Source organism: Phycodurus eques, chromosome 2 (genome assembly GCF_024500275.1).
Source record: "Phycodurus eques isolate BA_2022a chromosome 2, UOR_Pequ_1.1, whole genome shotgun sequence".
NCBI classification, from domain to species: Eukaryota; Metazoa; Chordata; class Actinopteri; order Syngnathiformes; family Syngnathidae; genus Phycodurus; species Phycodurus eques.
Genome location: NC_084526.1, coordinates 31,795,020 through 31,813,952, shown reverse-complemented (window position 1 = coordinate 31,813,952; position 18,933 = coordinate 31,795,020). Strand labels below are relative to the sequence as shown.

The following is an 18,933-nucleotide window of genomic DNA, read 5'->3' as shown; positions in this document are numbered from 1 at the left end:
TGATTTACGCTTTAAAATAAAAATCTAACTAATTTGTCTCGTAAAGGGGAACCACATCACTTTTTATATGTATATAATTTAGGGAAAGTGCTGAGAAAGCTTTTTATCAGTCTCGTAATATGAAGGTTGCTACATTTTATAGTTTTTAGTTCTAGATGACAGAGGCTTACTTAAACTCAGAACACACACAAAACACAACCAAGAGTGCAATTTTATAGACTATTTAATGACATCTACAAGGGATCTAGAGGGAAAAACACAAAGGGGTCTAACTAAAGAAAGAAAATAACACCAATAATGGCGAAAGAAAGAAAATAGGCGTATGAAAAGGGAAATAGAAGATCGTGTGTTGGACTAAAGTTGAAAGTGTGAGCGTTTAATGCATCCAGTGTGGATGGGAGAGAGAGAGGGAGAGAGGACAAAGTGGAGATTTTGTCTGAAGCTAGTAACTTCCCCAATATTATTAGGCACTAATATCGTTCAGTCTGGCAAACACTTGCAGTGTCTACTCACGAACGTACATCAGCTGGTCTCTGGGAGTGGTCTCTCTGGGAGGGGAGGAGGTATGGTTGGTTAAAGACAAAGATGCACAAAAATGAAACAACAAGTCTCCATCCCCAAGGCCCGTGGTTACCGAGCCGCGTGCCCGAACAAAGAAAGGAGAGGGGTGGCGGAGGCCAGCAAGGTTAGCCAAAAAAACAAAAACAAAAAAACACCAGCGCCAAGAAGGCGGGAGTCAGGAGTTAAATACCCCGGGGGCGTGTCGAAGATGACCGAGGACCAGACAAGGCCGCCCCCGTCAGCTTGAATCTAGTCTACCGTTTTGATCCATAAAATGGGTTTAAAATTATACATCAATATAAAATACAGATTTCGAGGGGCCCTGCTAATTACTTTAGGGTCCAGTGGGCGTCTTCTTGTGGTAGTCTCAAGGCAGGGTGGCTTGGAAGAATGCAGTTTATCAAGGTGGGGGGAGGATGTGTGTCCTGACTCTTGTTTGTACCTATGCACCGAACGGCAGCTGAGAGTAGGGGAGACTTGGGTACAGTGAGACATTCTTCACATATGCTCCTCTGTAGGCAAGCTATGACGACGTAAAATGAACACATTCCCCATTAACTCTGGACATTTCCTCACAATTGAAATTATCAGAATGTATTCAAGACAAAGGGCAGTGAAAATATGATTGTTTATAAAAATAAAATAAAAAGATCGTCTCACTTTACCCCAGGTTTAAGGTAAATTGAGACAGACCAGGGAAATCAAGGGGAAACTCACCCACTTATTTTTTCTACTTTAAAACAAATCAATTGTTTTTCCAAATACTTGAAAATCACTGAACAATATAGATCAACCAACAACCTAATTCAAAAGGTTTTACTCAACATTCAAATGACAGATACAACCATTTAAATTTGAACATTTGAACTGAAGGTCAACCAGTTTAGGGTGTAGCCCGCCTCCTGCCCGATGACAGCTGGGATAGGCTCCAGCACGCCCGCGACCTTAGTGAGGAGAAGCGGCTCAGAAAATGGCTGGATGGATGAACTGAAGGTCAGAACATAGGACCATCAGAACCAACTTGAACACCCTGAGACTCAGAAAAGGACTACCTAGATAAGACCTAGGCCTACCCCTCATTCCACTCCTAGGGGTTACAGGGAGATGAAGAGTTGCTCTCTCTGGTTCCTCCTGGCCTTTTAGGTTGAAGTAACTTCTTCACCAGATCTCTTTTAAAAAGGTGCCATATTTTACCAAACCAACTTTTTCTTGTATTTGGAATGTAACATTGGCTCTATGTTGCCTCAGTAAACATGTAAAATATGTATTAAAATCATCCCACACTACTGAGTTCCAGACGTTTTTGTGCCGAGAGGCCTGAAATGAGGTCATTCGAATTTCTCCATCTTATCTACGTCACTAGCGAAGATATCTGCCCTCCCTCTCTGCTACCCAGCCACCGCTGTCGACATAAACACGTGTGCTCTCACAAGTGGGTCTTCTATATGGAGGAAACCAACAAAAGGAAAGGGTGTGGACGAAGCGGATACAAAACTAGGTCAAACGGAAGTAGTTGTCAGAGGGGCCTTTTCTGGTGACACGTATAACAAAACCAAGGTGTTTTTTTTTTTTTTTTAATGAAATTGACACTTTTATACTAAGTCCAGAGAGTCACTCTATGGGACCTTTACGGTAGGTCACAGCACCATCATCACCAATGCAAAAAGTTGGGATAAAGTTTATTGACATATATTGGCACAAAAAAAAAAAGGTTTTCACACGAGTAATTAAAAAGGGCTCCAAAAGCAAAAGAAGGCAAACCCAAATGAATTAAAATACTCACATTGCACTGCATACTCTTCTAACAGGGGCAGTAATGTTTCATGTTGTCATCAAAAAAACAAAACAGTCCTGACTCCTTCATACTCCCAACAGCCGGGTGTAGCTGAATTGTTGGAAGGAACAAGTTTTGGTTCCGAGCATCCTTTGATGTAGCCTTACAGAACAAGTCAATCACTTATAGGCAACAATATCAGGTACACTTGACACAATTTAATGAGACCCAATACAAAAGCTCTAATATTCTGCCCCTCTCCTGTAGCTATAGTGGGGTAAAAAAGTATTTAGTCAGCCACCAATTGTGCAAGTTCTCGCACTTAAAAAGATGAGAGAGGCCTGTAATTTTCATCATAGGTATACCTCAACTATGAGAGACAAAATGAGAAAAATAATATTCAGAAAACGACATTGTCTTATTTTTTAAAATAATTTATTAGCAAATTAGGGTGGAAAATAAGTATTTGGTCACCTACAAATAACCAAGATTTCTGGCTCTCACAGACCTGTAACGTCTTCTTTAAGAGGTTCCTCTGTCTTTCACTTGTTACCTGTATTAATGGCACCTGTTTGAACTCATCAGTACAAAAGACACCTGTCCACAACCGCCAACAGTCACAAGCCAAACTCCACTATGGCCAAGACCAAAGGGATGTCAAAGGACAGGAATCTGCAATAGGTAAGCAACTTGGTGTGAAGAAATCAACTGTGGGAGCTATCATTAGAAAATGGAAGACCTACAAAACCACTGATAATCTCCCCCGATCTGGGACTCCGTGCAAAATCTCACCCCGTGGGGTCAAAATGATCGCAAGAACGGTGAGCAAAAATTCCAGAACCACACGGTCCCCACTGAGTGAATGACCTGCAGAGAGCTGGGACCAAAGTAGCAAAGGCTACCATCAGTAACACTACACCGCCAGGGACTCAAATCCTGCAGTGCTAGACGTGTCCCCCTGCTTAAGCCAGTACATGTCCAGGCCTGTATGAAGTTTGCGAGAGAGAATTTGGATGATCCAGAAGAGGATTGGGAGAATGTCACATAGTCAGATGAAACCAAAATGTAGCTTTTTGGTAAAAACTCAACTTGTTGTGCTTAGAGGAGAAAGAATGCTGAGCTGGGTCCAAAGAACACAATACCTACTGTGAAGCATGGGGGTGGAAACATCATGCTTTGGGGCTGTTTTTCTGCAAAGGGAGCAGAACGACTGATCCGTATAAAGGAAATAATGAATGGGGCCATGTATCGTGAGACTTTGAGTGAAAACCTCCTTCCATCAGTAAGGGCATTGAAGATGAAACATAGCTAGGTCTTTCAGCACGATAATGATCCCAAACACACCGCCCGCCAACGAAGAAGATCTCAACCCCAAAGAAAATCTTTGGAGAGAGTTGAAAGTCTGTGTTGCCCAGCGACAGTCCCAAAACATCACTGCTCGAGAGGAGATCTGCATGGAGGAATGGGCCAAAGTACCAGCAACAGTGTGTGAAAACCTTGTGAAGACTTACAGAAAACGTTTCACTTCATTGCCAACAAAGGATATACAACAAAGTATTGAGATGACCTTCTGTTATTGACCACTTATTTTCCACCATAATTTGCAAATAAATTCTTTAGAAATCAGTGTGATGTGTGTGTGAAAATGTGATTTTCTGGATATTTGTTTTCTCTACTTTTGTCTCTCATAGGTGAGGTATACCTATGATGAAAATTACAGGCCTCTCATCTTTTAAGTGGGAGAACATGCACAATTGGTGGCTGACTAAATACTTTTTTGCCCCACTGTAAATAATAGGGCTGTAACGATACACCAATGTCATGATTTGATACGCATCATGATTTTTGACCCTTGGTTCGATACACGATTTGATTTGGAGCGATTACAATGGCAAAAACTGGGATATTTATTTAGAACACTTACAGCAGCTGAAGTAAGTATTTAACACATCACAATCTTTCACATTAAATATATTTCCAAAGGTGCTATTGACATGAAAATTTAACCAGATCGTGGGAACAACCCAAGGAATCCATACATACAAATAAAGTAGAACAAATGCGCTAAAAAATTCAGTTGTGTGTAATAATGTGAAATGACACGGAAAATTATTGAACACACCAACTGGTATTTATTTAATACTTTGTACAAAAGCCTTTGCTTGCAATGACAGCTTCAAGGCGCCTCCTGTATGGAGAAACTAGTCGCACGCATTGCTCTGGTGTGATTTTGGCCCATTTGTCCACACAAGCGGTCTTCAAATCTTGAAGGTTCCATGGGCTTCTTTTATGGATTTTGAGTTTCAGTTCTTTTCGTATATTTTCGATTGGATTCAAGTCAGGTGATTGGCTAGGTCATTCTCACAGCTTTATTTTTGTTCTTTGAAACCAATTGAGAGTTTCCTTGGCAGTATGTTTTGGATCATTATCCTGCTGAAATGTCTAACTTCGTTTGATTTTCATCATCCTCGTCGATGGCAGCAGATTTTTGTAAAGAATGTCTCGGTACATTTGCCCATTCATCCTTCCTTCAATGTGAAGTTTACCAGTACCATTTGCTGAAAGCAGCCCCACAACATCATGCTCCCACCTCTAAACTTCACTGTTGGTATGGTGTTTTTAGGGTGATGTGCAGTGCCATTTCTCCTCCAAACGTGGTTTGCATTTAGGTATCCAAATAGTTCAAGTTCGCTTTCATCAGACCAGACTATATTCTGCTAGTATTTAACTGGCTTGCCCAAATGTTGTTCAGCAAACTTTAAATGAGCTTTGACATGCTTTTTTTTTTCCAACAATGGGTAATGAGCCTGTATACAGGCCATTTTCCAACAGTACCTGTTAATTGCAGGTCTTTTTGAAGCTCTCCACAGGTGGTCCTTGGCTCTTGGACAACTTTTCTGATTAATCCTTTCATTCCTGTCAGAAATCTTACGAGGAGCACCTGATCGAGGCAAATTTATGGTGGTATGATTGGCTTTCCACTTACGTATTAGGGCCCCAACCATGCTCACTGAAACGTTCAGAAGCTTAGATATGTGCCTGTAACCAATGCCATCGTTATGTTTTACAACAATTACTTTGCAATGGCCTTGACACAGCTCTCTCCTCTTATCTACAGTGGCTTGGAAGTACAAAACAATATAACAAATTGTGAAACACTTTCACATTTCAGAAAATAAATTTAAAAAAGCAGAAACACGTTTACATTTCAGAAAATAAATTTTAAAAACCAGAAACACTTTTACATTTCAGAAAAAACACTAACAAAAGCAGACACACTTTTGCAAAAGACGAAACAAATTACAATTGAGACAAAGCAGAAAGGGAACGTCCCATATCACAGACTGACCTGTAAAATTCCAACATGCATTCTTAGAAATCCCATGCCCTTCCTTGGCAAGAGCTGCCCCTCTTCAACATGATTGGCTCCTGCATCACAGAAAGAGTAGGCTATGCAGATGTAACGAGATGTCCAGACCAAATATGTATCAGATTTGTACAAAATTTAAAACAAAGAAGTTTATTATGGTTAGGTTTAGGTCTAGGGTATGTGTGCTACCTAAGCGCAAGGACAAGGGTTGTTCTACTGGGATACAGCAGCCAATCATAGCGCAGCAGCGCATGTCCTGGAGCCAATAATATTCGAGCAGGGCATGTCCTTCCAGGAAAATGCGTGGGCGTCCTAATAATGTTGGAAATTCCCTTTCCGGTTTGTCTCAATTGTAATTTGTTTCATCTTTTGTAAAAGTGTTTGTGCTTTTGTTAATGTGTTTTCTGAAATATACAAGTGTTTCGGTTTTTGTCAATTTGTTTTCTGAAATGTAAAAGTGTTTGTGCTTTTGTTAATGTTTTCTGAAATGTAAACGTCTTTTGTTTTTTGTTTTCTGAAATGTAAATGTGTTTTACAATTTGTGATATTGTTTTGCACTTCCAGGCCACCGTACTTACTCACACCTTGGCAGACTTTTTGTAGGCCATCAATTAGGATTGAACCAGCTGATATTCATTTGCACTGACAAGGGACTGGTTTGCTGATTGATTATTGATAGATTTTAGGTGTTGTCTTGGCTTTCCAAGCCTTTTTGCACCGCCCTTTCTTAATGTGTTTAATACTTTTCCCCTGTGTCATTTCACATTTTTACATACAACTTAAATTCGGATCTTATTTGTTCTACTTGGTTTGTATATAAGTATGGATTACCTGGGTTGTTCCCAACATCTGGTGAAATTTTCAGGTCAATAGCACCTTTGGAAGTATATTTAGTGAGAAAAATGGTGATGTGTTAAATTATTACTTATTTCAGCCGCTGTATCGACACGATTGTAAAGAAATTGAAAAAACAAAGTATCTGAGACGTCCGTTCTGGGCTGTAAACCAGAAACTAAATAAAAAATAAAAAATTTTTTTACTTACTGTCTCCCTCTGGCCAGGAGTCACCACACTGCACGCCCAGTCTCTCTGGTTAACAGTGTACACAAAGCATCTCACATCCAGGCACTTCCACAGAATAGAATTAGCAATGTTTGAGCATTGTTCGTGGTCACGAAGAAACAAGCGTGATTGACTTGCTGATTTTCCACTGCCATAGCCAACTTCCAGTATTTCTGCTACACAGAGCCGAGCTTACATTTGATTACATTAACTTAAAATTTTTTTTTTTTTTTTTTAATTATATTGTATTGTCAGAGGAATTTTCAGCATGCCTAGTGGCATTGTAAATAGTTGTAGGAATGCTGTGTTCTTGTTAGTGTTAATTTTTCGCTAATAATGTTATCCATCCATCCATTTTCTGTTAATTAGCCCCTAATAGTGTTAATAGACTGTGGGTTCATTTTCCCTCTTTCCACAGTTGTTGTTTGTTAACTGTTTTTATAATTATTTGGCATCATAAGTGAGATTGCCATCGCAACCTATGACTTGCCTCATTGTCACTCACTTGGACAGCTTAGTGGCCAATGTCTGTAATGATAGGGTGAGCTAAAACTAAAGTAACTGATCGTGGCATCAATAGGCACACTGTTGAAAGGGTTTCTGTATTTGAGAACCGTGATTTTCTGTGTAGATACACAGTCCTGAGGACCCGGGTTCAAATCCGGCCTCACTTCTCTGTGTACTTCTCTCACAGTGCCTTTGAAAAGTGTGACTTTCTTATACGTGTAGAATTGTTCAAAAAAGCTCCATTGGATCTCATTAGATTGTGGCCAATTAGTGTATATACAATTTACCTTGCTTTACTAAAAAGCAAACTTGTTGCGGATGATCTCTCCTCCTTCCACCTCCATCTGCTCGTAAAGCCACTTCCTGTCACAGCGGCACTCAAATCCACATTTGCGTGAGCTGCAATCGGAGCAGGGGTAGAAGCAACCCATGCAGTCTACATCCAAACAGTCACACATGTCCTTGCCATTGCACAATAGTCGACCTTTGCTGTCGTAAACTCTGCTCTTGCCCCCAAGGCTCTGCCTGTATGAGACACAGGAAAGACAAAAACTGGACTTTATTATACAGCCGCTTTATTGCTCTTTTTAACTTAAGTACTATTACTTTAGTTAGAACAACTCTTTCAACTATACAATGCATTGTCATGCAATTATCTAATAAGATAACAACTTGATTTTAAAGCTTGCAGCAAAGTTGTTGTTTCCGAATTGTCTACTTTTTCTACCATTATCATCTTTCTATTTATCAACAGAGGTGGGTAGGAATGCGCTATATTTACTCCGTTACATTTACTCAAGTAACATTTTGGATAAATAGTACTTGTTAGAGTAGTTTTAGTGAAGCATACATTTTACTTTTACTTGAGTATTTATGTTAAGAAGAAAGGGTACTTTTATTCCGTTACAATAATCTACCTGCTAATCTAAGGCCCTATATATTTATATATTTTTTTTTCCCCCACTTAAAAACTGAAATGATGGCAGGTGTGTGTGGAACCCCATTGAAAATGAGTTTGAATGTGATCTGTTACTGCTGAACACAGTCACATGCCAGTTATAAGAGAGTGCATCCTTGTGCAACCAGATTTCTTTTAATTTATCCATCCATCCATCCATTTTCTGAGCCGCTTCTCCTCACTCGGGTTGCGGGAGTGCTGGAGCCTATCCCAGCTGTCATCGGGCAGGAGGCGGGGTACACCCTGAACTGGTTGCCAGCCAATCGCAGGGCACATATAAACAAACAACCATTCGCACTCACAGTCATGCCTACGGGCAATTTAGAGTCTCCAATTAATGCATGTTTTTGGGATGTGGGAGGAAACCGGAGTGCCCGGAGAAAACCCACGCAGGCACGGGGAGAACATGCAAACTCCACACAGGCGGGGACGGGGATTGAACCCCGCACCTCAGAAGTGTGAGGCTGATGCTCTAACCAGTCGGCCACCGTGCCGCCTTTAAATTTATCCATCCATCCATTTTCTGAGCCACTTCTCAGTAGGGTCACGGCCGTGCTGGAGCCTATCCCAGCTATCATCGGGCAGGAGGCGGGGTACACCCTGAACTGGTTGCCAGCCAATCTATTTTTATTTATTTTAGTTACAATTTATTTAACCAGGTAAAAGACCAGTTAAAACAGAACATCTCTTTTGCAATGGTGACCTGGCCCAAAAGGCAGCAAGTTAAACGTAAAGTCCAAATCAATCACATTTAAGTCTATTTCAGTTGTCTATTTTCACCTCCCCTCTCAAAAAACAAAACAAAAATAAATCAGTTGAGTCGTACAAATTCTAGGTCACATTGATAGTGGAAAAAGTTTTAAAATTATTTTTCTTGGTCAATATTCTTTTACTACACAAAAACCTGGCATTTAAACAGGGTTGTGTGTACTTTTTATATCCAATGCACCCTTGTTCCTGTTTTTGTAATCTGCCTGTTGAGCCTGCAGTGTTGTGCTGTTTTAAAAGTGGAAACAACATACAACCCCAATTCCAATGAAGTTGGGATGTTGTGTTAAACATAAATAAAAACAGAACACAATGATTTGCAAATCATGTTCAACCTATAGTTAATTGAATACACTACAAAGACGATATTAACATTGCAAAGAGGATCTATGCAGCAAAGTTGGAAAAACAGTTTAGCGCGAACGACTCAAAATCAGTCTGGCATGCATTCCAATCGCTGACTAATTACAAGCGACGATCCCCCCAAGCTGAGAACAATAGCACACTAGCCAACGACTTGAATACCTTCTATTGCAGATTTGAAAAGGACAGTTTCACTCCACACACCCACCCGGCCGCACCCGCGACCACAACCACACCTCTGACTTCTGCGTTAACCATCCATGAACAGGATGTGAGACGCATCTTCAAACAACAGAAGATTAACAAAGCGGCAGGACCGGACCATGTGTCCCCATCCTGCCTCAGTCTGCGCAGACCAACTCGCTCCAGTCTTCACTCAGATCTTCAACAGATCTTTGGAAATGCGCGAAGTTCCATCCTGTTTCAAACGCTCCACCATCATTCCAGTCCCCAAGAAACCTGCAATCTCTGGTCTGAATGACTACAGGCCTGTCGCTTTGACATCTGTGGTCATGAAGTCCTTTGAACGTCTCGTGCTGGACCACCTCAAGAGTGTCACAGGTCCCCTGCTGGACCCCCTGCAGTTTGCCTACCAAGCGAACAGGTCTGCGGATGATGCAGTCAACATGGGACTGCACTTCATCCTATAACACCTCGACAGTGCAGGGACCTACGCGAGGATCCTGTTCGTGGACTTCAGCTCAGCGTTCAACACCATCATCCCTGAACTCCTTTCAACCAAGCTTCTCCAGCTCAGCGTCTCACCTGCCATCTGCCAGTGGATTTACAGCTTTCTGACAGCCAGGACACAGCAGGTCAGGCTGGGGGAGGCCACCTCATCCACACGCAGCATCAGCACTGGGGCGCCCCAAGGTTGTGTCCTCTCTCCGCTGCTCTTCCCTCTCTACACGAACGACTGCACCTCAGCGAACCCGACTGTCAAGCTCCTGAAGTTTGCAGATGACACCACTGTCATCGGCCTCATCAAGGACGGTGACGAGTCTGCATATCGACAGGAAGCGGAGCGGCTGGAGCTGTGGTGCGGCCGACACAACCTGGAGCTGAACACGCTCAAGACGGTAGAGATGATCGTGGACTTCAGGAGGCATCCTTCGCCACAGCTGCCCCTCACGTTGTCCAGCTGCCTTGTGTTAACCATCGAGACCTTCAAGTTCCTGGGAATTACAATCTCTCGGGACCTGAAGTGGGCGACCAACATCAACTCCGTCCTCAAAAAGGCCCAGCAAAGGACGTACTTCCTGCGGCTTCTGAGAAAGCACGGCCTGCCACCGGAGCTGCTGAGACAGTTCTACACAGCGGTCATCGAATCAGTCCTGTGTTCTTCCATCACAGTCTGGTTTGGTGCTGCGACAAAAAAGGACAAACTCCGACTGCAACGGACAATCAAAACTGCTGAAAGGATTGTCGGTACCCCCCTACCCACCCTTGAGGACTTGCACGCTGCCAGAACTAAGACAAAGGCGTGCAAAATCCTCTCGAACCGTCTGCACCCCGGTCACCAGCTCTTCCAGCTCCTTCCCTCAGGTCGGCGCTACCGATCAACGCAAACTAGAACTAGCAGACATTCCAACAGCTTCTTCCCTCTTGCGATCAACTTCTTAAACACCTAACCTATAATTCCATTACAACAAGCTGGAATTTGTTTGACTTTGAGTTCGTTGTCACATTTCTGTGGGGCCAATTATGTATTACTCGTCCACTCACTGTAGTTGTCTCGCCATGCTGCACTATTTGCATATACTGGCCACTCATGCCAGAGTAGCATCTGCTCCATTTGCACACTGATTGAGGAGTATCTGTAACATTTGCACAACCAACATTGTCCCAGATGATCGCACTACTCGTCACTTTAAACCGCATACACTCCTTGAAGTCTCGGCGCCCTTTGCACAATGGTCATTGCACCGGACTATTGCAATATTAGTCATTCGAACTGCTCTAAGTGCTAGAGGACTCTGCATCTTTTTGCACAATTGTTTTTGTCAATGTCTTTATGTCTCCAAAGTGTTCTGTAAATTGACTGTCTGTTGTACTAGAGCGCCTCCAACTACCGGAGACAAATTCCTTGTGTTTTGGACACACTTGGCAAATAAAGATGATTCTGATTCTGATCATTAATTTAGAATTTTATGGGTGCAACACGTTCCAAAAAAGCTGGGACAGGTGGCAAAAAAGACTGAGAAAGTTGAGGAATGCTCATCAAACACCTGTTTGGAACATCCCACAGGTGAACAGGCTAATTGGGAACAGGTGGGTGCCATGATTGGGTAGAAAAGGAGCTTCCCTGTATTGCTCAGTCATTCACAAGCAAAGATGGGGTGAGGTTCACCTCTTTGTGAACAAGTGCATGAGAAAATAGTCGAACAGTTTAAGGACAATGTTCCTTAACGTACAATTGCAAGAAATTTAGGGATTTCATCATCTACGGTCCATAATATCATCAAAGGTTTCAGAGAATATTAAGAAATCACTGCATGTAAGGGGCAAGGCCGAAAAACAACATTGAATGCCCGTGACCTTCGATTCCTGAGGCGGCACTGCATCAAAAACCAACATCAATGTGTAAACGATATCACCACATGGGGTCAGGAACACTTCCGAAAACCAATGTCAGTAAACACAGTTCGGCGCTACATCGGTAAGTGCAACTTGAAACTCTACTATGAAAAGCAAAAGCCAACACCCAGAAACGCTGCCGGCTTCTGTGGGCCCGAGCTCATCTAAGATGGACTGATGCAAAGTGGAAAAGTGTTCTGTGGACCGACGAGTCCACATTTCAAATTGTTTTTGGAAATTGTGGACGTCGTGTCCTCCGGGCCAAAGAGGAAAACAACCATCCGGACTGTTATGGACGCAAAGTTCAAAAGCCAGCATCTGTGATGGTCTGGGGCTGTGTTAGTGCCAATGGCATGGGTAATTTACACATCTGTGAATGTACCATTAATGCTGAAAGGTACATACAGGTTTTGGAGAAACATATGCTGCCATCCAAGCAACGTCTTTTTCATGGACGCCCCTGCTTATTTCAGCAAGACAATGCCAAACCACATTCTGCACGTGTTACAACAGCGTGGCTTCGTAGTAAAAGAGTGCGGGTACTCGCCTGGCCTGCCTGCAGTCCAGACATATCTTGTCTTTGTAGTGTATTCAATTAAATATAGGTTGAACATGATTTGCAAATCATTGTCTTCTATTTTTATTTATGTTTAACACAATGTCCCAACTTTATACGAATTGGGGTTGTAGTATCGGACCTTTTTTTTTTTTTTATCTGAATTTGTCTGTTATTTTACTGAGACTTTATTTTATAAAGATTTTATTATGTTTTAGAATAAGTGATATTGTTCAACAATATCTGAATTTGCACACTTATTTTGTTATTTATATTTTATATGACATTCATACTGTGATTTTAAAAAATAAAGCACATTCAGCACTTGAGTGTTTTTTTTAAGAGTAGTTTCTCTTTTAACAAAAAGGTTTATATTTATTTATGAGAATTGTATATAAACACTGTATTAGCAATAGTTCCATCAGCTACACCTTCTGGGTCTCACCTATCAGACAGTTGTTTTCCACCACGGCCACCTCGTCCACCCTGGAACAAAAATAAGAAGCATTAAGCATTTTTCTTACAGTTAATAATGAAGAAAAAGACAGTCATTTGGCTAAAAGTGGACTTAAGAACTTGACCACACATCCCACACTCCTGTTCACAAGGCACAACATGCCTTGATTTTCTGCACAGGCTTAAGAGAGCCAACTGCTTCCAAAGCTGCTTGCTGCACCACAAGGAGCATTGTAATAAATTGCATGACAGCCTGATGGCGCACCTAACCATATGCCCAAACCACGTCGTCTGCCTCCTCTTGATGCAAAGGAGCAGCGGTTTTACACTGAGCCCCTTCCAGATGAACGAGCTTCTCACCCTATCGCTAAGGAAGAAAGAGTACAAAAGTTGCACCACTTAAAATAAAAACTGCCCCGTCAGGTTTTGAAAACTAACTCTTCTGTTTCTGCTGTAGGTCTAGGTCCATATGGGACAGATTCTAGCAATCTGCCAGTGACCTCTGGCATAGAGAGAACTGTGTTAATTTCTCGTGCATAATGCGAACCAAAGTATAATACGCACCCCCAAAGTAAAACATTCTGGAAAATCCTTCTACCTATGTATAATGCATTTTTACAATGTATGATTTTGCTTGTAACCATATGATCAAAACGAAGTATTATCTGTGTTTTGTTATCATCCATCCATCCATTTTCTTTACCACTTCTCCTCACTAGGGTCGGAGCCTATCCCAGCTATCTTCGGGCGGGAGGCGGGGTACACCCTGAACCAGTCGCCAGCCAATCGCAGGGCACACATAGAAACAAACAATCATTCGCACTCACATTCACACCTAGGGGTCAATCAACCTACCACGCATGTTTCGGGATGTGGGAGGAAACCGGAGTGCCCGGAGAAAACCCACCCAGTCACAGGGAGAACATGCAAACTCCACACAGGCGGGGCCGAGATTTTGAACCCCGGACCCCAGAACTGTGAGGCAAACGTGCGAACCAGTCGTCCACCGTGCCGGCTGTATTTTGTTAGTTTTTTTTCAAAAGATTACTCTGAAGTTAAGCACTTTATTTGAAAATGTAATACTTTCTTTTTATTTACTTGCTCTTATTTTGAAATACACAGCCCTACTTTTATTTAGTAAATGAGAAAACACACAGTTGAGCTCAAATGTTTGATTACCCAGGCAGACTTTGTAAGAGGGGCACAATTCTTGAAAGAAAACATTGAATTTTATTTTAATGGGATTCAAATTAAACTGTCAAACATATCATAAAAGCATTATAATTAAAACATAACCATAAAGAAAGTAATGATGGCTGTTGTTCAGTCATCAGTTGTCTTTAAAAAAACAACATTTCACAAATTCTGCCAGGGTATGTAAACTTATGAGCACAACTGTACAACTATGCAGTCATATGTATCCCTGTCATATTGGAATGAAAGTGCATGCTACACCTTTCTCATAACCTCGATGTGGCGGTGGCATATTAGAATGAAAGTGTACACCTTTCTCATAACCTCTAGGTGGCGGTGGCATTTTGAATTAACGCGTACAGCTTTTTCATAACCTCTAGATGGCAGTATACATTTATAAAACATTAACGTTTTTTCCATTTTCCTCTATAACTATGTATAATGCGCACTATTGACGTTTAACAATTTTTGGGGGTACAAAATGGGCATTACACACGAGAAATTACGGTAGATGGCACCAACAAAAAAAATTTTAAAACTTACTCTTGAGCTGCCTCTTTTTTCTCTACGTACACTGGAAACCTCTCTTGCTTTGTCCCTCTCTGCTTGTGGTCCCATGTAATTTGTTATGCTGCTATCCTTGGGTAGTGGCATCGTTGCTCGTTTTCGTAGTTCAATCTATCAAACATTTTAAAGAGGGCATTCAATTCACCGTAATGGACGAGGATGACTTCTTTGAACATTGAAAGTGAGGAAGCAACATATAGAACTTAAACCTTTGAAAAGTCTTGCCCAGTAGGGAACACGGTCGGCACGGCATCCTCCCTCAGAAACTGTTTCCCATTGTAGTCCCTGAAGCAATCAGGCGAAAAATGCTCTGAGCACAGGCAGGTGTTGGCAGTCGGGATGAAGTTTCTCAACCCCAGATTCTGAACCCATTTGGCGGAAAGTGAAGGTTTGCTGAGAGGGAACCTGGCAGAATGGAAGTTGAATAGGTGGCCTTAAGAATAGTGTACCATCAGGGATTGTGATTCAATAGATTGTATTTAACTTAATCGGGGGGTGGGAGGTGGATGAAGCTAACCCATGCATCTAACATGATGTAAAAATATTTATATCATTTCATGAGCTTTATGGTGACGTTTACCGTTGATAACTGTTGCTACAAAAAAGAAACTCTTTGTCAACATGAAACAGTTACCTTAGCATATTTATTTATTTATATCACATACCATTAGCCTGAATGTAAGATAAATCGGAAGATAGGACATACTGTACTGACAAAGCTGTCAGTTACATTCATGAACAAAAATGATTTTTTTTTAAAAACTATGTATTTGTACTTGAGTAACACCTTAACATTCCTCTTTGACAGTGGAGCTATGCTCCTGTTTTGCAGGAAGACGTTCACATTCATTGACATAACTAGTTGATTACTAAATTAAAAACATGTGACGAAAAAGTACATATGTACTGTAGTTGTTATTGTTTACACTGTATGGCTGAGACGTTGATATGACAACAGGGACTAATGTTAGCTTTGGTATGGCTACGTAGTTGTGCCCTCTCAGGTGGAGTCAATTAAATCTGACTAACAAACGAGTTATGGTCATAGTGATTAGCACTGGGGCGCTCCAAGGTTGTGTCCTCTCGCCGCTGCTCGTCTCTCTATACGAACAACTGCACCTCAGCGCACCCGGCTGTCAAACTCCTGAAGTTTGCAGATGACACCACTGTCATCGGCCTCATCAAGGACGGTGACGAGTCTGCATATCGACAGGAAGTGGAGCGGCTGGAGCTGTGGTGCGGCCGACACAACCTGGAGCTGAACATGCTCAAGACTGTAGAGATGATCGTGGACTTCAGGAGGCATCCTTCGCCACAGCTGCCCCTCACGTTGTCCAGCTGCCTTGTGTCAACCGTCGAGACCTTCAAGTTCCTGGGAATTACAATCTCTCAGAACCTGAAGTGGGCGACCAACATAAACTCCGTCCAGAAAAAGGCCCAGCAGAGGATGTACTTCCTGCGGCTTCTGAGGAAGCACGGCCTGCCACAGGAGCTGCTGAGGCAGTTCTACACAGCGGTCATCGAATCAGTCCTGTGTTCTTCCATCACAGTCTGGTTTGCTGCTGCTACAAAAAAGGACAAACTCCGACTGCAACGGACAATCAAAACTGCTGAAAGGATTGTCCGTACCCCCCTGCCCACCCTTGAGGACTTGCACGCTGCCAGAACTAAGACAAGAGCGTGCAAAATCCTCTTGGACCCTCCACATCCCGGTCACCAGCTCTTCCATCTCCTTCCCTCAGGTAGGCGCTACTGATCAATGCAAACTAGAACTAGCAGACATTCCAACAGCTTCTTCCCTCTTGCAATCAACTTCTTAAACACCTAACCTACAATTCCATTACAACATACTGCCGATTATTTGACTTGAGTTTGTTGTCACATTTCTGTGGGGCCAATTATACATTACTCGTGCACTCACTGTTGTAGTTTCGCCACGCTGCACTATTTGCATATCTGTTGTTAACCAATACTGGCCACTCATGCCAGAGTAGCATCTGCTCCATTTGATACACTGATTGAGGAGTATCTGCAACATTTGCACAATCAACATTGTCGCAGATTATTGCACTACTCGCTTGAAGTCTCTGCACCATTTGCACAATGGTCATTGCACCGGACTATTGCAATATTAGTCTTTCGAACTGCCCTAAGTGCTAGACTGCTAGAATTGCCGGCATTACCAGATAACTAGCAACCCTTTATTGCTCAGTGACTGTTTTTTCGTCAATGTCTTTATGTCACAAAAATGTTCTCTGTCAATTGACTGTCTGTTGTCGTACTAGAGCACCTCCAACTACTGGAGACAAATTCCTTGTGTGTTTTTTGGCCATTCTTGGCAAATAAAGATGATTCTGATTATGTGAAAAGATACCGATATTCGTCGTTATATCGCACAAGCAAAGCTAACATTCCGCTATGCCAGATTTCGTAGGCGTGGATTTGGAGGAGTTCCACCAAAATCGCATTTGCTCACATTGTTTGCTCAAGGTGATCCTAGCTCTTTTCAGATTACGTTGTTGGGAAATCCCTTTACCACCTCGGTTTTTTTAATTTTCGTGTGACATTTTCTGTGATTCTGATAAAGATGAAAATATTTTCTCCATTTCGGCCAAATCACACGTTCATAGGATTCGGCCACGAAAGAAAACTTTATAGACGTGATTCACCGTTAGTAGTCTTGTTTACGTTGAAGTTTGAAGTAAATTCTGACATGCGCTTGCGCTCAGTTTGACCCAGAAAATGAGATTGAGGCATTGAAAAAAAATCGTAAAATGGCCTGTTTAAACATCATTTTCAACTAATAACACTATCATATGGCCATTTATCTACCAATGAGTCAAGGTTTTGGTCACAAATTTCGTAATGATTTTTGAGGAAGAACACTTAGGCCGATTCGCGACATAAAAAGTGGCATAAAATCCTTAATCCTGATCCCATTCTTACAAACTAGCGCTCATTTTATTGGTGCACAATTCCTCTATCCTACGATAGTCTATTTTAATATATATGTATGGGAAATTTAATTAGAATTTGAAAATTGTAGTGGCATACCTAAAACAAGGTGTGCGTTATTACCTCTATAAAATCGGACAAACTTACCGATAAAACCGTATTTCCGACCCCTTTACAAACTTATTGTTGCAGCCCGTTGACGCACAAGTGACGGGCATGGTGTCGTGTACACCCAAAACGAGGCAAAAGAAAAGACAAGGTTTGTGCATAGACTTTTGTTGTGAGGTCCCCGAGTGACGCGGTTGCAATGTTGGTTTCTTCCGGTTTCCGCCAGAGAATAAACGTGTGAACCACGCAACAGTGTCCTCTAGAGGCGACTTTACTTGTCGACTATCAGTTATGATTACGGACATGCATACAACATATGTCGGCGACTGTTACTTGTACTGTACTTTTCCTTTCAAATGCCAACACAAAGTAGTACTGTTGACTTAGTTAGCCTCCATTTGGGATCATCGCATAAAATAAGAATTCGAATATTTCTCACTCAAAGTAAAAATGATCCGGTAAGTACGGAATATACTGTATAATTATGGACTTGGTTTTGATGTCTGAAGTAATCAGAGTAATCAGCATTGTGTTCATAAACAATTCGCCCTGTGAAACCCATAATCATCATTAAAATCGAATTTGTTTTATATATATATAAAACAACTTCGATTTTACATATATAACATAACATATATATATACACACACATATATATATCTATATATATATCTATATATATATATATATACATATATATATATATGTATGTGTATATATATATATATATATATATATATGTTATGTTATATATGTAAAATCTAATTTTATATATATATATATATATATATATATATATATATATATATATATATATATATATATATATATATATATATAACAAATTAGATTTAAGATTTCATTTAAGATTTTTTTCATTTAAGATTTTTTTAGATTTAGATTTCAAATTAGATATAATGATGATTATGGGTTTCACAGGGCGAATTGTTTATGAACACAATGCAGCTACCAGCTGATTACTTCAGACATATATATATATATATATATATATATATATATCACTTGTGGAGTGAATCTATGTAATTTTTCAGTTTTTGAATTGAACAAGTCCAATCAATTACGATATTCAAATATTTTAAGACCAGAGTGGTTTTCATACGAACATGTGCGTGTTGAGTAATTTGCAGCCATGTGCT

At 41.2% G+C, this 18,933-nt stretch overlaps 1 protein-coding gene across 6 annotated transcripts; it reads right to left on the bottom strand.

The window, feature by feature from the left end:
- Nucleotides 1-98: 98 nt before the first annotated feature.
- arl14ep (ADP-ribosylation factor-like 14 effector protein) lies at nt 99-17,966 on the bottom strand. 6 transcript variants are annotated; one of them, XM_061670319.1, is made up of 7 exons: nt 17,816-17,966; nt 14,923-15,118; nt 14,690-14,824; nt 12,942-12,982; nt 7,759-7,799; nt 7,562-7,673; nt 569-2,497 (listed from the first exon to the last, which is right to left on the bottom strand). In XM_061670319.1, the coding sequence occupies exons 1-7, from the start codon at nt 17,935-17,937 to the stop codon at nt 2,422-2,424; spliced, it is 723 nt and encodes a 240-aa protein (XP_061526303.1). In that variant the 5' UTR covers nt 17,938-17,966; the 3' UTR covers nt 569-2,421. The 6 variants fall into 6 exon arrangements, 4 of the variants coding, with proteins under 4 accessions (XP_061526303.1, XP_061526304.1, XP_061526302.1 ...); XM_061670320.1 differs by having other exon boundaries at nt 569-2,446; XR_009768177.1 differs by adding an exon at nt 99-548 and having other exon boundaries at nt 2,345-7,799; nt 14,923-14,998.
- Nucleotides 17,967-18,933: the final 967 nt, after the last annotated feature.